Raw genomic sequence first — 26089 nt, 5'->3', positions numbered from 1 at the left:
ATCTGTAAAATGAACATTTCACATTTTACACATAAAATAAAGATTTTATATTTCATATCTCCATGATTTTTAAATGAGTTATTTGTAGATTTGTAAAGTTCTGTTTTTTGTTTTTTGTTTTTTTTTTGAGATGGAGTCTTCTCTGTTGCCCAGTCTGGAGTGCAGTGGCATGATCATGGCTCACTGCAACCTCTGCCTCCCGGGTTCAAGCAATTCTCCTGCCTCACCCTCCCAAATAGCTGAGATTACAGGCATCTGCCACCATGCCTGGCTAATTTTTGTATTTTTAGTAGAGATGGGGTTTCACCATGTTGGCCAGGCTGGTCTTGAACTCCTGACCTCAAGTGATCACCTGCCTGGGCCTCCCAAAGTGCTGGGATTACAGGTTTGAGCCACCACGCCCAGCCTTATTTTTATTTATTTATTTTTCTTGCAACAGGGTCTTCCTCTGTTGCCCAGGCTGGAGTGCAGTGGTGCAATCTTGGCTTACTGTAACTTCCGCCTCCCAGGTTCAAGTGATCGTCCCACCTCAGCCTCCCAAGTAGCTGGGACTACAGGCACACACCACCATGCCCAGCTATGTAAAATTCTTATACTATTGCCCCAGTACATATAAAACTCTAGTAATTATTTGCTGCTTTTATTAAACATATACATATATACATACGCAAAGAAAAAACATGAAAGGAATATATCAAAATATTTTCAAGATCCTGAACTCTAACAAAACTAATTCTGAGTCAATCAGGAAATCTGAACACTGATTGCATATTAGAAGGTATAAAAATTATTTTATAAGGTATGGCGGTGTTTTTTTAAAAGTCCTTGTATCATAGTGAATAAAATATAACTAAGACCTGCTTTAAAATAGTTTGGTGGGAGGCATTTATGGAGGGATTTTTTTCAAACTTTTTTTTTTTTTTTTTTGTGAGACAGACTCTCGCTCTGTTGCCAGGCTGGAGTGCAGTGGCACAATCTCGGCTCACTGTAACCTCCACCTCCTGGGTTCAAGCAATTCTCCTGCCTCAGCCTCCCAAATAGCTGGGACTACAGGCGCACACCACACCCTGCTAATTTTTTTTTTTTGTATTTTAGTAAAGACAGGGTTTCACCATGTTGCCCAGGCTGGTCTCAAACTCCTGAGCTCAGGCAATCCACCTGCCTCGGCCTCCCAAAGTGGTAGGATTACAGGCGTGAGCCACGGCACCCAGCCTCAAACATTTTTAATGTTAGCAGAGGTAAATTTCCTCGGGGTAATGGAATCATTATTAGCTTCTATTGTCTTTATATTTTTCTATCTTTCCATTTTTGTATAGTGATTTGAAGTTGTTTTTAAAATGAGAAAAAAAAATTTCAAAACGTTTTAAGAAAATCCTTACCAATACTCCATCCACAGATGAAACTTTCTCCCAAGTTAACCAAGCTCTCTCTCTGACATGATCTGGTATCTTTAATTTCTGACATAACGCAGTAAAATCAGGTTCTTCTGTTTCTTCAAACTCAAGCCTACCAAATGAAAATAATCATATAATTGGCATATACTTATAAATCAAATTGATTCAGTACACACTTGTTTCAATAGTTTGCACATAACACCATTGTGAAAGAGAACATTATTAAATACTTTAAGATCTTATTTTATCTTAGAAAAAAATTACACTTTAAATTTAAACATGTGATTATCTTTTTCATGGTCATTCCAAAATAAGGATACCACACAGTGAAAAATATTTGCTTGCATGGTAAGTCAAACATACTTCAGAGCAGCAAAACACTTCTGTCAAGGAAAGTAAATGTAATAGCTAAAGCTATTTGGGAAAATAGGATAAAGATAACAACAAAAAGATAAAAACCCATAGATAATATATAATTCAACACCAGTGACTTTGTCAAACTGTAGTCTTCTCTTATCAATGTTTCATATAATCTCTCTACCTACTAGCACATCTTACATGATGCGACTGCTTATTTTTGTCCTTTCCCCTTAACAAAGACAAGCATTCAATAAATTCTTGTTGGCTAATTCATTTTCATTCATCTAATTTCTATGTGTTATCTACTAATAAGAATAGTATGAAGAATAATTAATAATTTTTGAGTATTTACTATGATCCTGTAGAAAGACCTTAAACATATGGTTTCACTGAATCCCGACATCAGCCCTTTTAGATAAGTATTCTCATCTGTAAAAGTAGACATTTACAGATGTCTGTCAAATCAGAGAAGTTAAAGAACTTACCTTAGGTCTCAGCTGGTAAAAGGTAAATCACCATGTGAGCCCAACAGTCTAACTCTATAATCCATGCCCTTGACCACTATTCTAGACTGCCAATTCCTCCTTCAAAACATAATTAGTTTTTGTTTTTTTTTCTTGTTTTGAAATACGGTTTCACTCTGTCATCCAGGCTGGGGTGCAGTGGTGAAATCATGGCTCACTGCAGCCTCAAACTCCTGGGCTCAAGGGATCCTCCCACCTCAACCTCCTGAGTAGATGAGCCTACAGGTGTGCCACAGTGACTGGCTAATTTTTAAAAAATTTTTTTTAGAGACAGGGTCTTGTTTTGTTGCCCAGGCTCCTCTCAAACTCCTGGCCTCAAGCAATCTTCCCACCTTGGCCTCCCAAAGTGCTGGCATTACAGGCGTGAGCCAACATGCCTGGTCAGCTTTTTTGTTTGTTTTTTTTAAAGACTGGGGTCTTGCTTTGTTGCCCAGGCTGGCCTCCAACTCCCAAGCTCAAGCGATCCTCCTGCCTCAGCCTCCTGAATAGCATGGACTACAGGTACACGCCATCACGCCCAGCTCGAAACATGATTAACCTTTGATTATTTCAACAATGAATGTGGTATGCTGTTCCTAGTGACAGTTTCCCTTCCAGCTACATTACTTAGGCCAGAGATAAGGCAACAGAAATAAGATCTCAACTCTCAAATCAGGAATGGAATCTGTCACTGGAAGTGCAGTTGGACTGAGCCCTGATTCCATCTCCAGGCAAGATGCTCAGCATCAGACTGCACGGCAGTGGTTCTACCCTTGCTGGTTAATTTATAGAGTTCAACTGTCTATGTTAATGAAACCCTTTGTGGGTATGCATAATCAAGAACAGACTGTATCTTGTATGGTTTTGACTTATAAGAGAATTTTTTATAGTTCCATTACTTAAAATATATAAAGTGAGTTAAAAAATGAAAGAAACAGTCCTCTTTTTTCCAAGCAGTGGCCAGAACGTCAGTATTCCTGGTTACCCTACATTAGAGTATGCTTCGAAAGCTGTGTGCATAACATGGAATTCTTTAGAGTAGCCATTACTGCATTTTCCCAAGGGAAATCTGCAAGAATTGGATACATCAGAATTTAATCAGAAACTAAAGTCATGTCTTTTCCCAGAACATGCCCCAGACGTGGTTTTTAATTTTTTGTTGTTGTTATTTTGGTTTTTTAACGAATATGGTTTTTAACTGACCTATAAGACAGTCCATTTAAATATATAAATTTTTAATAGGCTTCCACGGGCCATTTCCTAAATCCCACTTCAATCTTTTCTGCCGTGAATTGTTAGTGTCTACCGAGTGGAAAGAAATGGGTGAGGGTGAAAGGATTTGGTGATGGACAAGAATGGGATAGAAAATAGTGAAAAACAGAAACAAGTCCCATTCCCCCTGCAATGAACTTGTAGTCTCAAAGTAGAACCAGTGCTGACAATAATGACAATTACACTCTTTCAATCATAGCTATTTAACCATAAAGTAGAACAATCAAGAAAAGTAAGATGTTGCAATACAATAAATACTTCAAGTTCTAGTGCATTCGTATGGACTTGCTTAAATTTAGATTCCACTTAAATAAGGGAAAACGAAAATTTCCATTTGAGCACAGAACCACTAATTTTGTGCCAATAACAAAGGCAAAAAGAGGGGACACCAGGATCCTTGCTGGTTCAAAGTCAAAAGGCAAAATGGAAGAAATAATGAGACAAGCTGAAGCCGACTAACACGCAAGAAGTTCATCCAACAGGAAAAAAAAAAGTTTAGAAACTTTCAAGCACTTCTGGTAAATGTCTCACGAAAGTTTTGCCCATGTACCAGTTCCTCTAAAGAGTTACGCTCCATCAATCACTACAGATGGCTTTGAGTCCCCAAGGCCTCGATGCATTATTGTTCTAAGGAAACGCCGCAAAGCTCCTGAGCCGAGTATCCTGTGGGCAATGGACACTCAGGACCCTGCGCTTCTTGTCCAAGGCTTTCTGGTCGGCCTCTCCCACGAATGGACTTCAGATGCAGTGCACGCCCGGAAGAAAATACTTCCCAACTGTTGCATCGTGTGAGACTAAAACAGAAAGTCAGACGACCACCGGAGTACTCCAATTCTCCGGTGAAAAACTCTCCCACAGACACCATTTTTGTATTTTTATTTTTCATTTTTTGCGTCTGATGGACGCTCGCAACGACCCTCTGCCTCCGAGCCTCACAAGAGGGAACTGCACCTGTCACTTCGCTCAGGACCCTAGCCCCACCCGCCCGACACCTGTCAAGTTGAAGCCAAGACCCCTCGCCCAAGACCCCAGAATCCTGTCACCATTCTGCAGACGCTCCGCGGTGGCGGGGGGCAGGGAGGGCGCCTCCTCCCGCCGGGACCCGGCCCCTGGCGAGGACGCGTCCCTGCCGAGACGCCTTGGCGCCCGCCCTAAGGACACCCGGGGCGCCCTTCCCGCATGAGGCGACGGCGGCTCTGCTCGCTCACCTGACGAGAGGCAGGTCCTCCGGGCCGCTGTCCTGCTCTGGGTCCTCCTCAGGAGGGGGCGGCGGCGGCGGTGCTGGGGGTTCCGCGGCGGCAGCGGCAGCGGTGGCGGCCGTTTTTCGGGGGGTTTTTGGCGGCATGACGCCTTTCCGCAGCAGGAGCCAGCGAGCTGTGGAGGAGCGCCGGGGAGGACGACGCGCGCGCACGTCGGGGCACGCCCCGTCCTCTCCCGACTCCCGTTACAAAAATAATTTCAACGTCCCCTGAGAAAAACCGGACGCGCCCTCCCCCGCCCGGCAACTGAGCGCCGCGTCCAACCGCGGGAAAACGTCACTTCCGCCCGCGGCGTCACGTCCGCGAGGCTCCCAGGCCCGCCGGCGTCTGTGGGGAACTGGGGCGCTGGTCGGTGCGCGGGCTGGGACGCTAAGTCATGAGGGATTAAACTGGGAAACCTGGCGTGGGTCCAGGCGCCTTCCAGGAGGCATCCGGCGCGGCCCGGACGTGTTTCTACCCGGAACCACCTCCTCCAGGCCGGGGTGCCGTTAACGGGGCTATACAAAGAGTCTGGTGGGTGACTGTGGGCCTCATCCCTATCCCGGGGTCTGGTAGGGAAGACTCTCGGGCCCCGCAGGGAATATCTGGCTAGTGCACCCTTGGCGGGCGCGCCCCTCTCCCTCCCTGGGCGACGCCCGCCCTCTCATCCCGCCCAATCCGTTTTGCAAAGTCGGCCAAAACAAAAACAAACTTGGAGCGCTAATAGGTGCTGAACTTTACCAGTCGCTAGAAGATAGAAAATGTTAGATTAGACAGTTGCTGGCCTTTTGGGGATCACTGGTTAGGGAAAGGAAGGGAGGGAGCTGTGGGGAATGAACGGATAATAGTGTAATAAAGGATCGTAGTGGTGTAAGAACGGGAAGCACCGTGGAAACGTCTAAGGAAGATTTTCAGGGGAGCAGTAGCTGTTGAATAGAAGTTTGTCAGGCAGGCCTGACATTTACTTTGTACCAGGAACTGTGCTGGCCACCTTAGATAATTATCTTATTTAATCCCCAGAAACAGCCTTTCTTTTCTTTTTTTTTTTCTTTTTTTTTTTTTTACTTTAAGTTCTGGGATACAAGCGCAGAACGTGTAGGTTTGTTACATAGGCATACGTATGCCATGGAGGTTTGCTGCACCTATCAACCCGTCATCTAGGTTTTAAGCCTGGCATGCATTAGCTAAGAAACAGCCCTTTCAAATGGGTAGTATTAGCTAGTCTACCTTGCAGATGAGGAAAGAGGCTCAGAGGAGTTAATTTGTCCAATACCAGGGCAGATGGGTAGCAGAGAATTTGAACTCAACTCTATTTGATTCCACTTGTCTGTTATATTATGTTGATGAAGAAAACAGTGACAGAGAAGGAGCGTTGTGCAAAGGCACAAAGACATCAGAAAAGAGCTTGCTGGGACTACTACCATCAAATATTGGCTTAAAGTTGTATCACTTCTGTGTCTTGGTATTTGTACCAATAGATTATCTAGTTTGAGTACGTGTTTTTTTCTCTTTGGCAGACACTGTTATTGCCCACTCTGAACTCGTCAACTGAGAAGGAATGAGATGGTTTATGCTGTGAATAAAATACAGTTGTGCTCTGATGTAAATCCCCTCATCCTGGAGCAGCTGAGCAAAGTCTAAGGCAGGAAGAACCTTCAAGCAGGTCATGGCTGTAAGCCTCCTGAGTTTATCCCAGCAAGTTGTATAAGGGATTATCTTTTTATCTGCATATTATGACATATGTGAGGATGTGTAAAGGTTTGGCAAGCACTGGCCTACTCAACAGCCAGTCCTACCTAACTTCAGAAATCTTGCTTGGGGGCAAATGTCAGGAGATAGGGCCCAGGCCCAGGTCCAGCTACAAAGAATGAATACAATTAAAGTGCTACTTCTATTCACCTCACCCCAGATTAGTTTAGGCAAGAGCTCAGGATGCAGTTTTGACATTTGAAAGATAAGGAGTAGTCTGCTGGGAGCCTGATAAATTGAAACACAGGGATGGCACAGTTCTAAATATTATTAAATAATAGTAATATTAAGTATTACTGAGGATGTGACACTTCTGATTGCTGCAGCCATTGTAACGTGAGGCAAGTCAACCTACAGAGAAGGTAGAAATGCTGATACTGGTGCAGGAGGAATGTCAAAAGAATCTGGATCCCCAGTGTTATAAATGAGCCTCTGATTTGGCCAGCCCTGGATCTGACCTAAGCTGAGCTGAGGTTTTCACTTGTTTGCAACAGAAAGCATCATGACTGATAATGTTTCTCCTGTGCATAGCTTCAGGATAGAGATCAAATCTTGGGTATCATCGTTGCCTTAGTACCTAGCACAGTGTTAACACACACAGTAAATGCTTGCTTACTAAAAGTAGGGATGGCAGGAAAGTGAAGGAAAGTTCTAGGAACTGAAGTAAACTCTCTTCATATGTAGATATCACTTTATTTAAAACCAGTTTATCAACATCTAGATTACATTTATGTAATCTAGATTTATTTATTACCATATTACAATTATGATAAAGAGATTTCTCAATTTACAAAAGAATGTATATCTTGATCATGGATTAATTTAACTATGTTCACTAGTATGTAAAATATATTTTCCTGCATCCATAAAAAGGAATGAGATCATGTCCTTTGCAGGAACATGGATGGAGCCGGAAGCCTTTATCCTCAGCAAACTAACGCAGGAACAGAAAACCAAACACTGCATGTTCTCACTTATAAGTGGGAGCTAAACAATGAGAACACACGGACATGAAGAGGGGAACAACACACACTGGGGATTGCTTGAGGGTGTAGGGTGAGAGAAGATCAAAAAACTGCTTATCAGGTACTACACTTGTTACCTGGGTAGTGAAAAAATCTGTACACATCAAACCCCAGAGACATGCAGTTTACCTGTATAACAAACTTGCACATGTATCCCTAAACCTAAAATAATAGTTTGAAAAAAGTGTGGTGTATATATCATAATATATACACATAAATAGATACACACACACACACACACACACACACACACACACACACACACACACACACACACACACACCCCATAAAATAGACCCAGGAAGGGGAACAGCACACACTGGTGCCTGTAGGGGGGAAAGGTGGTGAGAGGGAGAGCATCAGGAGAGCTAATGGTTGCTGCTGGGCTTAATACCATGGTAATGGGTTGATCTGTGCAGCACACCACCATGGCACACATTTACCTGTGTAACAAACCTGCACATCCTACACATATACCCGGGAGCTTAAAAGTTGAAGGAAAAAATAATAAAATATATTTTCATCCACACAACTCAGAAGCAATTGAGTTCACCATCAAAATCTTTAGTTTTCTGTTGCACTACCAAAGAAGTATTAGAATTTCGGCAGAGTCTAGACCAGGCACGGTTGCTCACGCCTGTAATCCCAGCACTTTGGGAGGCCAAGGCGGGTGGATCACCTGAGGCCAGGAGTTTGAGACCAGCCTGGCAAACATGGTGAAACCACATCTCTACGGAAAATATGAAATTAGCTGAGTGTGGTGGCAGGTGCCTGTAATCCCAGCTACTCTGGAGGCTGAGGCAGGAGAATCACTTGAACCCAGGAGGCAGAGGTTGCAGTGAGCTGAGATCATGCCACTGCACTCCAGCCTGGGCAACAAGAGCAAGACCCCGTCTCAAAAAAAAAAAAAAAAAAAAAAAAAAATATATATATATATATATATATATGTATGTATATATTTCAGCAGAGTCTTAAAAAAATTCCCCCTGAAATTCTTGAAATTCATGGATCTCTTCCAACCTGCTTGGTCATTTTGAGAAGATTGCTGTAAGACTCCTACAAAAAGTATATGTATTTCTTAGATTTTCTGTCTGGAGAGGGAACTCTTCAGTTTGAGACTCCTTCAGTGATATAAAAATCTGGGGAAGGGTCTAAAAAGTCTTCCTTCAAAGTTTTCATACCCCCAAGCTACCACACTATTTCCATTTCTTAACCACCTAGCTCCTTAGAAGGGTAAGTCTCCATTGGTTGTCTCTGCTTCCCCAATTTCTCAGCCAGCTGGCCCCTGGCTTGCTTTCACTACCACCAAGAGCACCCTACTGAAATCACTCTTTCAAATGTCACTGATGATAATTGTCAATCCCATGGCTTCTTTTGGTCCTCAACCTACTTGACCTTTCTTGCAGTCAATATAGTTAACCACTTCCCTCTTAAAAATTCCCTAGTCTTCCACAAATCTATGGTCTCCTTGTTCTCCTCCCTTGTTACTTCATAAATTCCTTCACTAGTTCTGTTTCTGCCAGTCCCTTCAACGCAAGTGTTCCCTAGAGTAACACTACTCAAAGTGTGGCTCTTGGAACAGTGTCAGTCTGCAAACTGTTTGTGTTTAGTCCACAAGGAAATAAGTACAGAAATTAAAAGGATAAATGCTTAGCAGTGTTTATATCAATTTGACATTTCAGGAATATCCAAGTGCATGATCATTGGACATTGCTTGTTGAACAGTTCAGGTATTCTTCAACCTGGTTCTTGAGTTGCAGGTGGCATGGTTGTGTCCCTGTCATGTGCAATAGTACGATATTACAATGAGTAAAATTTCAAGGTTTGTCACCTGCAACCCAAGAGTAAAAATCTATGAAAATATAAATATTTATTTACTTATATAACTTGTTATTTTTACAATCATTTTCATTTTTAATCAAGCCTATTTTTTGTAAATTCTTAGCTAAATTAGGGAAGTAAAATTTGTGTCATTTGTTTTTAACCCTAAATTATAGATGGCAAAACAATCCTTACTGTCCAATTTTGCCAATACAAAACACACATCAGTAATGTGTTAGTAATCATAGTAGTGAACTAAATAATGATCAGAGAAGTAATTCCAAAGAATTAAACAAATAGGAGTTTGTACTAATTTTACTCAGAAGTATAATCCCTTGTTACTGAGTTTGTAGCCATAACTCATAGTGAAGTGCTAAAATCATTACAGACTAATGAAACAATAAAGCCATCAAACTTAAAGGACATTTATATACAAAATATTAAAAAACTAATAAATTTTATAAAATACCTGAGTATTTTCTATCAAAACAAGCTCCACATGCAAGAAATTCATGGATCTAAAATCTGTTTATTTCATTGAAAGATAACTTGAGTGACAGTTTTTGAAACTGGCTACTGATGAAAGATTGAAGATGAATTTTGAAAATAACGCATTGTTTCCATCATTAAGGCTAAAAGTTAAAAGTGATTATCCTGATATTGTTAAATTGCTTTAACTCTTCTTCCGTTCCCTTCAACATATTTTTGAGAGACTAGACTTTCTACTACTAGTGTTGTTAAAATAAAATATAAAAACAATTTAGATATATATCATCTCCTGCAAGTAGCATGTCACCAATCCAACCTAGATTAGATAAGTTAACCAGCAAAGAGCCCACTCATTTGTCACATTAAAACTTCAAATATTAACATTCATGTTGTTTAGTGGGAAATTGCTACTTCACTCCCAACTTTTTGTTAGTTGTTATGGCTGTGAAGTGATAAATATTAGGAGGATAATGGCAATTCTCTTTATTAATTATCTGTCTGGACACTTTCAATAAACAATGTACATTTTGTAATTTTTTTCTTTCATTTATGTTTGTTCTGATAATTTTTACTGAAATGTAATTCTATTTCTGTTTAATCTAAAAAATGTGAGCTTGTACAATATTTGGTGTGCCTCTGTTTTCATTATAATTTTTTGCAATTTGTTTCTATTTTACATTCCAAAGTGTTAATATCAGTTCATGACAAACAGGTAATGAAAAAGAATGAAAAGTTCCTTCACAGATACTGTGGTAAACACTGGTCTTCAAGCATCTTCAATTCTCCTCTCTTCTTGCTCTATTTCAATCCCATGACTTAAATAACTTCCCATATGCGCATGTTAGATTCTTTCAGGTTTCAAGGAATAGAGACCTGTTCAGTTTATCTGAATTATTCAGGGTTAATAATAAGGTTTGGGGGGAAAAGTGAAGAAAACAAAAAAGAACCCCTGCTGTTCCACTCATGTATCTTTTCATCCCCCAGCAGCAGACTCCCCTCCTTCCCGCCATTGTGAATATTATCATCTTCATCTTTTTATACTGTACTACTTCTGCTACACTGACCTTCTCTCCATGCCACCAAACCACACTCCTCAGTGCAGAGAATATGATTGATTCTCCTACTATACCAATTTCCGTGAGCAGGACCAATTACATAATTTGCAGGGTCCAGAGGAAAAAAAATGCAGAACTTGTCTTTCAAAAATTATTAAGAATTTCAAGATGGTGACAACAGAGCATTAAACCAACCACAGGGTCTTTCTAACATGGAGAACTAAGTGACTACACAGGCTGCATGTCCACGCAGCCAGACAGTCTATGAAGGCAGGTCTATATCTGTTCTCCTAACCAGTGGGGCTGCATGCCTAAGATGTGCCTGGCACATAGTAGACATTTGACAAATACTTTTCCAATGAATGACTCTAACAACCTCATTTTAACTTAATTACCTCCATAAAGACCCTATCTCCAAATGCAGTTTCATTCTGAGGTACTGGGAGTTAAGACTTCAAAATATAAATTTGAGGGAAACAGTTCAGCCCGTGACACCTGGTGCAAGAATGTTGGTGAGACTTTAAGCTCTCTTCTGATAAAGAGGCTAGATATTTCTCAAAACAGATGGGGAAGGAGATTAAATATTCAAACAAATCTAGCCATCACAAAGGCTCTGGCTCATTTCTGGGGTGGTGGGGTGAGTAACAGAGGTATAAAGATAACAGGCAGGACTTTTAAAAATAGAAAAAGTTAAAACATTTTCTATAATGTTTGTATTGATCCAGTATTCTCATGCCTTCAGTGCAGGCTCAACTCTGCCTAGCAGTGGCAAGGGCCAGGACCAGTGACTGAAGCAACAAACTGCCAGATGACTGCAGCTCAAGCCAATGCACAAAGCCACTGCACCAAGAGAGCAAATTCTTACATTTCCAAGTGTGTTAATTTCTCCCCATCAAGGAAAACAGCTAAGGCAATGTGTTGATATTTTCTTTGACCTAGTCATCAGGAGTCACATAGACATACAGCACTTAAGAAGTGGCTGTGACTAAAGGCACATCTCATTCATTTACAACCCTTGTAATCCCAACCTTTGTCTGATGCACAAACCCTTCCCTAGTTCTCCCCACCACCACCACTGCACCTCCAAGTGGGGACAACGAATTGTTTCATTTGCATGTGGTTTTTCTCATCAAAAATATCATTAACATGAGACAGCCCCAAACCAAGGAAACCAGAAGTGGGGTTTGTGTTTGGTCTTACTGAGAGCTTTCCCTACTTGACCAGACCCCAGCATTGTTCTAGATTTGTCTCTTGTGGGCTACAGGAATACAAACATTTTGTAGTTTCCTCTTCTTTGTTTTCTTAATGGCTTGATGAGCCACACATGTTTCTCTAAATGCACTGATTTAAATTCACACAATTTCTGCCAACTAAATTTAATGCATTTTCCTCCTCTTCTAATCAATAAGGGCCATCAGAATGTTTTGGGTGAAGATGAGTGGAAGGTAAGAAATTACATACTGTGGGCCAGGTGTGGTGACTCACACCTGTAACTCCAGCACTTTGAGAGGCCAAGGCATGCAGATCGCTTGAGGCCAGGAGTTCGAGACCAGCCTGGCCAACATGGCGAAATCCTATCTGTACTAAAAATACAAAAATTACCCAGGCGTGATGGCGCATGCCTGTAGTCCCAGCCACTCAGGAGGCTAAGGCAAGAGAATCACTTGAACCCAGGAAGTGGAGGTTGCAGTGAGCTGAGATCACGCCACTGGACTCCAGCCTGGACAACAGAGTGAGACTCTGTCTCAAAAAAAAAAAAAAAAAAATTACATACTGTCGAGTATGGCCTAAAAACAGAGAGAGACTATATTTCAGTGGTATGACAGGATTATGTTAGCTGCTAATAACAGAACCCAAAATAACAATAGATTAAATAAAAGATTAGTATCCCAGGTAAAAGTCTAGAGGTAGGAATTCTAGGACTAAGTGAAGGTTCTGCTCAGTGAAGTCCTCAGGGACACAGGCACCTTCAACTCATAACTCTTATCATCCCTGGAGGGTGCTTAAGGGTCCAGGATGGCAGCCAAAAGTCATACCCACATTTCAAACAGCAGGGTGCTGGAAGGCATAAAGAAAAAGCCAGAGGCACACGCCTGTTCTCACTTAAGGAAAATTCCTGGAAACTGCCACAATACACCTTTGCTTACATCCCATTGATCAAAACGTGGATGCAAAGCCACACCTTACTGTGGGGTACAGGGAAAAAAAAAAATTTCTGAGAATCATGAGTTCATTAACAGAATTCAGGGATCTCTTAATGCAGAAGCAAGGGAGAACAGCTATTGGGGGACCACCAGAAGTCTCTGCTCTAAAGAACAATGTAAATACCTGGTGGTAGACTGTAACACTGATGGCCTACAATGAATCACACCTACTGACATTCATGCCTTTGTGCAGAGTTCCACATTGATGCTGGGCTTGGCCTTGTGACTTGTTTGGCCAACAGGATCTCAGCAAGCACCTTGATAAGCGCTTGTGCATTAGGGCTTGCTGTCCTGAAATCCAGGTGCCATGTAAGAAGTGCGGGTTAGTCCCTATGAAGATGACAGACCACATGGAGAAAGAGGCTGAGCTCATACCCACCTGCCTACCAGAGAAGATCAGCAGAAGAACCAGTGAATCATTATTGCTTTAGTCATTGATTTGGGGGCAGTTTGTTATACAGCGATAGATAAATGGTACAGTACATAGACAAATTTCTGCAGTACTTCGAGCATTAGCACCAAATAAGTATACAACAGTGTTTGGAGCACTAAGGAGAGTATAAAATATTGCTTAAAATTGTTTCCTTGGCCTCATGAAACAGAAATCGGCTCTGATTAGCAAGCAAAAAATGACAATTTATTGGAAGAACACTAAATGGAATTAAAGAAATGCCGAAAACCAAGATTCAAGAAGGGCAGTGTGTTAGACATATCAAGCAGTGTATATGTCACCTGTAAGCCAAACAGCCTGGCCTAACTCCAGGGTCATTGACCACTTGTTTTCCCCAACTGCCACTATAGCAACCAACTGTATGGGCTCTGCCCAGAGACTACTGAAGCAACAGACTTTACATGGGCACATCCCAATGTTTCCCCTCCCTTTCCCCAAGCCACACACATCTCACCTCCCACCCCAAGAGAGCTGAGATAGTGCCTAACTGTTGGGCTTCTAACAAAGTGTAGCCGTAAGTGCAGTGGAGTTAATGTCCTTGGGGTAAATCTAATCAAAACAAGATGGGTCCAGCAGATAAACTCCTCTCCTTCCTCCACCCAGACAGATTGTCCTGAAACACATTAGTCCATACTACCTCTCAAAATATGACCCTCATGATACTGACCAATCAGCCGGGCTTGATACCAAGAGGTAGCTAGTTTGGTAATACACTATTGTATTATTAATAGTTTCTCTTCCTTCTTTGCCCAGCCCGTTCATCTTCACTCCAGTTTCTCTCAAACTACACTCAGGCTCTCTTTTCTACAGAACCCAGGCTAAAAGACTTGGCACCAGGAGTGTCCTGCAGACACTCAGGATGGAATGCTAGAGTTGGGTTACTTGCCGACCGTATGGCAATAAAGACCCGTGGCACGGTGAGTGGGTAGTTATGAAGCAACACAGTGATACCATGATTACAAAAGCTTCCCATCTGTAGCTAATTGAGATGCAGTGCAGATAGAAGGTGGGGCATTGGGATAGGTAGTAGCCATACTGTTTGAACAGTGTGGGGACAATAACTGTAAGGACTATAGAGGGGCTTGATTCTGTTGATGGAATTGTATACCTTGTAAAATAAAATGATGCCTCAGGGCAGCCACCTCTCACCTTAAGTCACACCGTGAAGGCCAGAGGGCCTCTACGGACAATTTTTAGTAATATTTAGTATAGTTTGCTTTAGGCTACAGGAAGTCACGGGACCTGATTGTAAGGGCAGAAGAGTTGAAAAGGCAACCAAATGCATGGACTTTCAGGGTCTCCTAGCCCACATGTTGTTCTTGAAAGGAAAAAGAATATTACCCTAAGACCTAGGATAGGGCATTTGGATAGATGAGACTGAGAATACTGAATCTTCCAATTTACCCCTGACTCTGTAATGTACTGGAAAAAAATTTAACAACCAGCTCTCAGGGGAGAGGGTGGTGGGGAAGGACATTTTAATATTTGCCAATTTCTGTTATGTAAACACTCCCACCTTGGTCAATTTCAAGCTACCAGCATAATGTCATCAAACACAGAAGTAAAAAGAAATGCACACAAATGGCTTCTGCAAGGTGGAATGTGCTCACTGCAGCCCACTGGCGCTCTGAACCCTCTGGCTGGCAGAAGCAGCACCTCAAGCTTGAGGAGTCTTCTCTTGCCTATAAGTTATGTAATGACTCCTTTTGATAGGTGGCTCCCCAAAATGACTCATGGCCATTTGCTAGGTGAGAGCAGCAGTGGAAGAAAGAGGAATATCAAGTATTCAAGAACTGTTAGATACAAAGTCTGAGCTGACCCTGATACCATCGTAATTCTCCAGTTAGAATGGGGACCAGTGGAGTTTGGGCTCAGTTCCAACTCGCAGTGGATCTGATTGCCCCATGAATGCATTTTATGGTTAAATCACTGAATGTATAATTAAGGTAGTTAATCTTAGCTGGCAAAACCTTCACATTGGCTCCCTGGCCTATGGATTAATAGTCATTATGTAGGAGGACCAAGTAGAAGCCTTTGAAACTGCCACTGTCACCCCAAGTCAGGATAGTAAATCAGAAGCAAGACAGCATTCTAGGAAGAATTGCAAAGATTTACATCACCATCAAAGATTTAAAGAATGCAGGGGTTGTAGTTTCCCTTATATTACCATTCAATTCTCCTGTCTGACCCCTGCAAAAAACGGGATCATGGCAGATGACAGTAGACAAACTATACTCTTAACCAGGTATTAGCTCCAAGAGGCGCTGCCATACAGCATGTGGTATCTTCCCCTGAGAAAATCAACATTGACCTTGGTATGCAGTTACTAACTTGGTAAATGTGCCTTTCTTGATTCCCATCAGCAGGAAGGATCAAAAGCAGTTTGCCCTCGTATACAAAAGATAAGAATACACATTTACTTTCTGGCCCAGGGCTATTTTAATTCTCCTGCTCTCTGTCCGGGAGTACAAAGTACAAAGGGGCAAATACTCTGGATCAATGCTTCTGAAACTCTCCAATTCTTTTTTTATTTTTTCCAAACTGTCTTAGAGCAATACTTTTGGAAATAACTGAATTTGAACAGTGTATATCTTGCTGCATGTGCAAATCACCATATGAGTTTGACAATAATCACAATGATCTATACTTTGTTCAATGAGATTAGTCTTCTGATCATGTGCTTGGAAGTCACAGCAATGGCAAATTGCTATAAAATTTCTAAATACAGATTTTCAATTTATGAATTTATCTTTCCACAGGCTAGTAACCAAGTGTTCACCAGCCAACATCTGTCTGTAGACTACACTTTGAGTAGAACAGGCTAAGTGGCCAGTAAAATACATGTAACCCAAAGAATGGGAGATAAACTCCAAGATAATTGAGGGCTTGCCACATTGATGAAGTTGTTAAGATTCAATGCTCTGGGTATGCTGGGAGCATCACCTTTAATGTAAATGACAATTTATTGCACTTCTCACCCCCTGCCACTAAGAAAGTGGCTTATCACTTAGTGGGCCTCCTCTGATTTTGAAGACAGCATGTACTGTCTTTGGGAATACAGCTTCAACCCATTTATCAGGAGACTTAGAAAATGTCCAGTTGCTAGTGGGTACTGTAGTCAGAGACATCTCAGGATTAGCTCTAGGCTGTGGTGAAAGCTGCTACTTGAACTATATAATCCAGCAGATCCAGTGGTGTCAGAGGTATTTGCTATAGATAAATGCTATATGGTGTCCCTGGAAAGTCCCAATAGGAGGCACACCCCTGAGGTTCTGGAGCAAGGCCATAACTTCTGCAACAGAGAATTATTTTCTATTTGAACTGCAGGCAGCCTCTAGGAGCTGAGGGCACCCTCCAGCTGACATCCAGAAAGAAATTGAAGCCCTAGGCTGTGAAACCACAAGGACGTGAATTCTGCCAACACATAATGTGAGTTTGAAAGCAGATCCTTCCCCAGTTGAACTACCATCTGAAAATCCAGTTTGGGCTAACAACTTGATTGCAGCCTTTCAAAAAAGAGTCAGCTAAGCTGTATCCAGACTTCTGACCCATAAAAACTGTGAGATAGTATATCTGTGTTGCTTAAGCTGTTTATTTTGCAGCAATATTTAAGTTGTTGCTGTTAAGTTACACAGCAATAGATAAATATAAAATAGTACAACCACTCTGGAAAATATTTTGACCTTTTCTTATTGCATTAAACTTACACCAACCAAATGACCCAACAATTCCACACCCTAGAGAAGTGGGAAACATAGGTCCCTCCCAAAGACTTATACCTATGTTATAAATACCTCATTATTCATAACAACTTCATTTGTAATAGCTAAAAATCAGGAAAAAAAGTCCATCAATACAAAAAAGGATAAAGAAATTATAGTATATTAATACAGTTCAATGGATGCAACTCAGCCATAAAATGGAATGAACTTTTGATATAAACACAACATAAATGAATCTCAAAAACATTATGCTAAGCTAAGGAAGCTGGACACAAAGTAGTATGAACTGTATGATTTCACTTTTATGAAATTTTGATACAGGCAAACATAATCTATGGTGAAAGAAATTGGACCAGTGGATGCTCTGGGGATTGAGGGCAAGCATTGACTTGGAAAGGGAATGGGATAACTTCCTGCAGTGATGGACATGTTCTGTGTCTTGAGATGTAGGTCACAGAGGTATATGTGTTCGTCAAAACTTTGGAACTTAAGATCTGTGTTTGCTATTATTTGTAAATTATACCTCAATTTTCAAAAAAAAATTTTAGAAAGCAAAGAACAAGGGAACTATCTGTTTGCTAAAGGATGGTAGCATGTCTTGGCCAAATTACCCCCAAGACACTTGCAAAAATAAAGAGACTAACTGATGTCCTGTGGAGTCTGAAAGAACATAAGGCTCTGGGAAAAAAAAGACACCTCTGATTGGTTGTGCCCTCTCAGCTGATCTTTTTGCTTTGAGCTTCATTGACTCAATCCACCCAAAGAAAATCACCCCTTCAATGAAAGCCATGAATTCCATATCCCATATTTAATCAACACATAGTCAGAAAATAAGCTATACACAACCAAAGCTGCTCAAACAAGTTTCAATGATAACTTGATCATCCTTACCATGTAGCTACTTCAAACATGATTTGCTTTTCACCAATTATAGATATTACTTAATTCAAAATAATATTTGTTGTGGTACTCTAGTGTAAGCAAAGTACAGAGAATAAATAATCAAAAGACCTATGAGCTCAAAACTGTCAGGGACATCAAAGACGAGAAAAGTCTGAGACACTATCAGAGTTTCAGGAGCTTAAGGAGAAAAGACGACTAAATGTAATGGGGTATCCTCGATGGAATCTTGGAACAGGAAAGGATATTAGATAAAAACTAAGGGAATCTGAATAAAGTATGGACTTTAGCTAATAATAATGTTTCAGTGTTGGTTCCTTACTTGTAACAAATGTACCATACTAACTTAAGATGTGAATAATAGGAGAAACTACGTGCAGGGCCAGAGGTGGGAAGGTATGGGAACTGTACCATTTTATCTACTTCTCTGTTAATGAAAAACTGCTCACAGCTAGGTGGGAGGAATAAGTTCTAGTGTTCTATACCACCGTAGGATGACTATAATTAACAGTACCATATTATACAGTTTCAAATAGCTAGAAGGAGGGTATTGGAAATTGCCCACACAAAAAATGATAAATATTTGAGATGACAGATATGCTATTAATAATTATCCTGATCTGATCACATTATATATAGAAACACTGCTGTGTATCCATATGTGTGTACAATTATTACATGTCAATTATAAAAAAGAAATGCAAAGTTCTTGTTCCATCCACCACTCACAGGAAGATAATCATTACTCATGTTAAGTGCTTTAGTTTGGACTTTGCTATGGCTTGAATATGTTTTGTCCACACCAAAAAGCAAACCATCAAACAAAAAAAAATTGCTCTAAAATTAAAAATTTGTTTTTTAAAAAACAAAACCTATGAGAGCAAATTTTTATATAATTTATTAGGAAGATCTTGGAGACAAGCACTGCAAGGGCGTGCTCTGGGAGATTTATCACATACAAAAGACTAAGAGAGGACAGGATTAAAATATGAGGTCAGAAGAAAAACTCAGCACCCCAGGAACAGAATCAGTGCTTTTTCCTCCAAATAGTTATTTTGAATGTAATCAGCATCAATCAGCCTCTCTTCTGCCAGCTCCTATTATTTCTATTTTATCCCCTGCCAATCTGGATGTGGGACATGTGCAAGTTCCTCCAAAGAAACTACTGGTGTAAAAGTATAAATGGGAAACGTAGTTGTTTTTGATGATTTTGTAGGAAAAATGGAGAAGACATTTATGTTGAACATGGAAAACATGTTTTAAATCTCTTTATATTGGAGATTAGTAAGGATATTATTTGGACGATAGGGGAAATTTGAATATGGACTGAATATTAGATATTGTATTGTATCAAGTTTAAGTTTCTGAGTGGAATAATTATGTTATGGTCATGTAAGAGAACAGCCTTGTTCTTAGGAGACACATGCTGAAGTATTTGGTGGTGAAGTGTCATGATGCTTACAACCAATTCTCAAATAGTTCAGAAAATTATACACCTGTGCACATTTGTCTCTTTATCTATTTTTCTGTATATCTATACACAAAATGTGTATACACAAATATTTATTAAAATATATACCCTCTTTTTCTGTGTATTATATGTAAGGAGTATATGAATAATTACTATTCTTGCAACTTTTCTAAATGATTGATGTTTGTCAAAATAAAACATTTGTGAGAATCCCCCTTAATATGTCTGTTCCTCAAAACCCACACTTGGCTCCTCACTTCCAGGGTGCTCATCTTTAACACTGTCCCAGCTTTGATGGCTCTGGAGTTTTCCACAAGATTTCTGTCTCTCTCCCATATCAAATATGTTTCTTCTGTTATATAAAATGTTTACCTCTGCTTGGCATCTACCTCCAAACTCACAATCCTAAGCCCTTCAAAATGTTCTGTGAAATCTGGTGAGTTTCAGTTAATAAGGCCTGCTCCTCTCCTGAGAAGACAGTTTAGCTATCACCATAGGCAACCTGAGCATGCGTTTTTGAGATATCATCCCTACCCCAGGTCACAGAACACAATGGTGTTTCTACCCAATGCTACTGCACAAGAATTCTGAGGAATGGAATTTTCTTAATGTCATTTCATAACTAGGACTCCAACACGATGCTAAATTAGAAACATTGACGTTATTTCGAAACTTAACGCATGTCGCATGTCATCTAAAGCTTGATTGGAAGTCAACTTCCTAATTCCCAGTTTTCAGAACACTGACAAGGACTTTCTCACAGAAGTATTAAACTTCCAGAGATGTCACAAAGCAAGAACGACTAGTTGAACTGACAGCCAAGGGCTTTCATAGTAAGCACAATAACTAAAAAGGATTTCTAGTAGTTGAAAGGTTGAATATTGATTTCTAAAGCCCTAAGTACGGTTAATTTCTTATACTGAGGGTATTTGGTAGTGATTGTCCTATTCTGGAACTGTAAGTACAGGTCAATTACACCTTACACTAATTCTAAATGGATCTCCAAGGTAAATGAGCAAGAGACTGACAGCTAAGCATCAGTAAACAGGATTTAATGTTATAATTATTTGACCTCAAGGCAGGATATCTGGGTTTGCCTCTAATACCAACATATCCCCTTTTCTCCCTTTTCCCCTCTTCTGAAATAGTTTTTTCCAATACGCCCATGTCCTTGTGTTGAGCTGTTTAAGGACCACAGATGTGCTCAACACTTACATTATTTCTCCCCATTGTCTCCTCCACCGCAAACTGATACCCCAGTTGGTGCAACTTTTTATTGTTTCAGAGCTCTTTCATGTAATTGGATCAATCCTCTCAGTAATTCAGTGGGATGTGTTTTATTAGACCCTTTTTACAACTGAAGTAACTGAGGCTCAGAGAAGTTAAGAGAATGCTCAAGGTCTCACATCTATTAATGGGCAAAGTCAGAAATTCAACCTGGGTTGTAATTTTAAACCTAGCACTTTTTTCATACCTCAGATTAAATTCCAATTTCAATGGTTTAGGTTAAAGTATTTATGAATTTTGTATGAGAATCACAATGAAAACAAAAGGAATATTGGACATTCATTGGGCCCTTTTCGTTCTTCCTTCTTCTGTTGTCTCTTCTTTCTCTTCCCATTAGAAAGAAGATCCTTTCCCAACTCCTCTCTTCTTCCCTTAAAATGCCCTCTAAGGCCAGGCGTGGTGGCTCACGCCTGTAATCCCAGCACTTTGGGAGACCGAAGTGGGTGGATTACTTGAGGTCAGGAGTTTGAGACCAGCCTGACCAACATGGTGAAACCCCATCCCTACTAAAAATATAAAAATTAGCCAGGTGTGGTGTTGGGCACGTGTAATCCCAGCTACTCGAGAGGCTGAGGCATGAGAATCACTTGAACCCAGGAGGCAGAGGTTGCAGTGAGCCAAGATCATGCCACTGCACTCCAGCCTGGGCAACAGAGCGAGACTCAGTCTCAAAAACAAAACAAAACACCCTCTATTCTCACACTAGGTCACTAGGGACCCACATCCCACTCAGACCTACCTTTTAATAGTGAAACTAGGTTAGGGGATGCTATTAATAAAACAAACACTTTGTCCACATGATATGTGTATGAGGGATATTTGCATTTTAAAAGAGAATTGTGTAATGGTTTCAATTTGCAGCCCACAAACCCAGCTGTATAAAAACATAACAAATTTATTTTTCTGTCTAATTTTTTTTCTATTTACAGCCTCCATCCTCTAAGCAGTAACAATTTAAAATTAGTCAATATGTAACTGCAGGGAAATAACTAATTTCTGGGGTGCTTGTGGCATGTCAACATGTGGGGAGATGGGGTACCTGGTCCCAGACTGCTATCACCTGGGCCTTCACTGGGCCATCCATCATCCTGTTTAGTGTTCGTTTCCTGACATGCAGATGATTGCTACCTTGTCCCTATGATCCCATTTAAAATGCTCCTGCAGGTTTGACAACTATCTTTTCAACTTGTATAAAGCCTTTGGGGTGCCCAGGAACTCATTCTACTGCCAGGCTCAGTCATGGAAACTGCAGGCTGTGACCCAAGACCCATGGACTCCTGCGGCACTCTCAGGCCCCAGAACCATCCATCTGCTTCCAGGCCACACTGTGACATATGGGACTCTGTAAGCTGTCCCAGACTCTTATCTGCCACGTAGCACCTTAGTCTCTGAGATCTTGGGTCTCCTTGGGCCTTTGCCTGAGAACACTTCTAGATTGCCTCCCGTTTCAGTTCCCACAAACTTACCTGACATTTCTGTCATCTTCCTCTTCCCCACTGGAGCAGGCTTAGCACTCTTTTCAGTGACCCACCAGGATAAGTTCTCTCCTCACTCCATTTGCCATCTGGACGTTCCCTTTCCCCTCAGCCCAGGGAATCTTTAGGCTGAAGTTAGGAAGCTTTTTCCTGATTCATATTACAATGAATTGTATATAACTTTTTGTGCTCTCAGTCCTCCTCACAGGATGTGTGTGTGTGTGTGTGTGTGTGTGTGCATGTGTGTGTCCACACTTGCCTGTATAAGTATTTGGGGTGGGCCAGAGGGGAGGAAAGAGAGAGATTGAGGAGAAGAAACTAGAGGAGAAGCTAGTCACTCATTCCTGTAGCTGTCTAATAGCAGCATGTTGCATAGAAGGAAAAACTTCATAGCTATCACAAGTATGATAGAGCTATTGAAAGTGCATGAAGATATAGGACTACATCTGTACTCACCAACTGGTGAAGCCCACAATAGCAACTTTTCCATATTTATTTTTGTTGATTTATTCGTCCAATAAATATTTATCAGACTCCTACTGTGTGGGTACTCAGAATTCAGGGGGAACTTTGATAGATATAGATCCTGCCCTTCATGAACCTTACAAGCCACTAAAGGAGGCACACATTACTCAGACTTGTAATTACAACCTATGATGGAACGGGACGCAGAGCTAGGAAAAGTATGATGAGAGAGTGGGGACTCAAGGACAGCCGCCCCGAGGAAGTGACATTTGAGCTGAGCTCTGAAGGATGAGTGGAAATTAATGAGTTGAAGAGTCAAAGGGACCGGCCTCTAGAAGGGCCTTGAGGCACTTGAGGAGCTAGAAGAAGGCCATGTGGCCTGAGCATAGCAGGGAGGAAGAAGGTGGCATGAGATGAGACCTGAGAGGTTGGCAAGGTCAAGGGCATGAAGGATCATGCAGGCCACCATGTGGGACACAGGAAAGGGTTTTAAACAAAGGAAGGACACAATCAGATTTCCTGACTGCTGTGTGGGGAATGGAGAAGAGGAAAAGCACCGGCACAAGGACACCAGTTTGGAGGCCATTGTATTACTGCCTGATATGGTAAGAACATCCTCTTATTCTCTTGTCTGGATCTGCAAGCCCAACGTCTTCTCGATGATGGGCTTCACCAGGAGGAGAAGGCCTTCAGGACATCTCTGTGACACCAGGTCAGTCTTTGGGCTGGTTGGCAGTCAGCCTTGCAGGACATGGTTTGATTAATGAGGTTTCCCAGAGCACCCAAATTTCCAATGGCCTATGTAAGATGTGGGGGCTTGGCATATGGATCACAGGAAACACAATGGCTAAGACCAAATGGCTAGAAGTAAGAGAAACAGAAGCCCCTGGGGAGGATCACTTGAAAGGGACAAGGCTGAGCCTCCTGTGGGCAATGGTACCTGGCTACACTGACTCACTCTTGGGTATCATCATGGGGGGCGGCATCCTTGGAGATGGGGAGGTAGGGATGTCAATCTTGAGTACTTGAGGCCCCTGGATAAAGTAAACTTGAACTGTTGTTACATTTTTGGTACAGCTGGTTTTATTGCCTGATTGACTTCGGGAGTTGCTGCCACTGCTGGAGAAAGTCAGTGAATGACTCCTGAAATTAATGACACAGTAAAGTTGGTGCCAATCTCTTTGGGTCCAGGAAGTGAAGGTTAGAGAAATTGTGGACCATTTACCAACTCTGATGGGTCATTAAACCTATACAAAAACCTATCCTATGTAGATGGCTCCATCAGGGGATCTGCTTATGTTCATAGAAAGCTAACAATCTCCCTCCCAGTCCAACGGAAAATTGATTGTGTGTGGGACCTTGGCCACAGCTGTAGGATACAGGACCACCTATTAGCTGTATATTAATAGGAGTGTCAAACTAGCAGAGTTCTCTGTAGGGCCTGACTGTGGGCAGTTCAGCTGGTAAGCCTTGTATCAGAACTATGAGCCTATGAACAAGTCTTTTCTTAGCATTGATATAGCATTTTTATGCATGTAGAATGGCTAGATATGCAAACAGATTCTTCACAGTTTTACCAGGAGAGAACTAGGGGTTGAAAAATAACATAAGTTCTCTTGCTTCTTGCTAGGAGCAGGAGCTGGCAGCACAGAAGGCAGATAGAGATAGAAGCATGTAGCAAGTTCAATCTTTTTATTTATTTATTTTGAGATGGAGTTTCACTCTTGTTGCCCAGGCTGGAGTGCAATGGCGCCACCTCGGCTCACCACAACCTCCGCCTCGTGGGTTCAAGCAATTCTCCTCCCTCAGCCTCCTGAGTAGCTGGGATTACAGGCATGCACCACCACACCTGGCTAACTTTATATTTTTAGTAGAGGCGGGGTTTCTCCATGTTGGTCAGGCTGGTCTTGAATTCCCGACCTCAAGTGATCTGCCCGCCTCAGCCTCCCACAGTGTTGGAATTACAGGCATGAGCCACTGCACCTGGCCTGCAAGTTCAATCTTTGTCTAAGAAGCAGAAGAGACAGGCAGTACAGAGTGAATCTGAGCAAAGATCAGGAATTGATATAAAATGATTCCAGTTCTCCATAGCTCACTCACTAGGTCTAACCAAATTAAGCACATTAATCCCAGATATTTTGAAAATAAAAGGGATCTACTTAATGAGTACTTGGATAAAACTCAATATCAAAAAAGAGATCAGTGCCTCTCTAGCATCCCACTTCTGGTGGCAGATGCACACACGGACATTCCTCGTCAGGATGGCTGTGTTGCCAGTGGAGGCACTGGCTCTATTTCTGTTCACCTGGCCTGTCTTTAGGCCAGAGTTAAAACAGGTCAGCGTAGGTTTCAAAGCATCATATGTATAAGCAAGATGGGAAACTCAGCAGCCTCACCCTTATAATGCTCCATCCAGATCTGTCCGTCACAACAAAGCCAACTGCCTTTTGATTTCTCTACCCTAAAGCCACCTCATTAGAAGTGGAGGGCTCATTGAACTTAGGGAAACAAAATTTGAAAATAAACTGTTAGAAATCACAACACTTTTCTGGCCAGATTGAGGAGATCAATACAGAATGCCCTCTCATCCACTGTACATGTTAAACCAAACATTAAACGTTACTATACCTCTTGTTTCTCTTTTTCAAAGAAGTAAAACAAGTTGGCATGGACTTTACTTCTTTCCAATCCTTATGATTAGATAACCACAAACAAAACTCTAAAGAATTTCATCTATTATAGCTAACATATATTCTGTGCCTTCTTTCTTAATTCACACAAATGTATAAGGTAGGTACTACCATTATACCCCTTTTATAGATGAGAAAACTGAGACTTTTGAGGGACCCAGTAAATTACTCAAAGTTACAAACTTCACAGGTAGCCAAGAAAGAATTTGAACTCAATCTCTTTGTGCTTTTACTTTCAACCATCCTAACACTACTGCCTCCTGACTGTGAGGATTGGCTGACAAGAAGTGAGTATGAAGACATTGGTGGGAAGTTGGGTGATGATTGGATGGCTTTAAGATAATTAGCATATGCTCCAGAGAGGCTTGAACAATCCTAGCACAGCAATTCTCAAACATTTTGGCCTCAGAATCCCTTTACATTCTTAAAAATTATTGAGGACTCCATATAGCTTTTGTTTATGTAGGTTGTATCTATCAATATTTACTATATTAGAAATTTAAACTAAGAACATTTTA

At 41.2% G+C, this 26089-nt stretch overlaps 1 protein-coding gene and 1 long non-coding RNA gene across 5 annotated transcripts in view; one reads left to right on the top strand and one right to left on the bottom strand.

Moving 5' to 3' along the window:
- RB1 (RB transcriptional corepressor 1) overlaps positions 1-5169 on the bottom strand; it is a 174894-nt gene extending 169725 nt beyond the window's left edge. The window contains exons 1-2 of one of the 3 annotated variants that reach the window (XM_054446102.2): positions 4738-5169; positions 1380-1506 (exon numbers count right to left, since the gene is read on the bottom strand). In XM_054446102.2, coding sequence (XP_054302077.1) covers positions 1380-1506; positions 4738-4874 — 264 coding nt within the window. In that variant the 5' untranslated portion in view covers positions 4875-5169. The remainder of the gene's footprint in view (positions 1-1379; positions 1507-4737) is intronic. The other 2 variants (XM_054446107.2, XM_054446105.2) reach the window with 2 other exon arrangements.
- Positions 5088-19856, top strand: LOC129011275 (uncharacterized). 2 transcript variants are annotated; one of them, XR_010123575.1, is made up of 7 exons: positions 5088-5301; positions 6285-6439; positions 11649-11779; positions 12316-12351; positions 14315-14478; positions 16889-16990; positions 17605-19856. It is a non-coding gene; the product is annotated as an uncharacterized LOC129011275 (long non-coding RNA). The 2 variants fall into 2 exon arrangements; XR_008493305.2 differs by having other exon boundaries at positions 11649-12351.
- The last annotated feature ends 6233 nt before the right edge of the window (positions 19857-26089 follow it).

This window comes from Pongo pygmaeus, chromosome 14, assembly GCF_028885625.2.
Source record: "Pongo pygmaeus isolate AG05252 chromosome 14, NHGRI_mPonPyg2-v2.0_pri, whole genome shotgun sequence".
Taxonomy (NCBI): domain Eukaryota; kingdom Metazoa; phylum Chordata; class Mammalia; order Primates; family Hominidae; genus Pongo; species Pongo pygmaeus.
The sequence above is the reverse complement of the archived record's forward strand: the minus strand, read 5'-3'. Positions and strand labels throughout refer to the sequence as shown.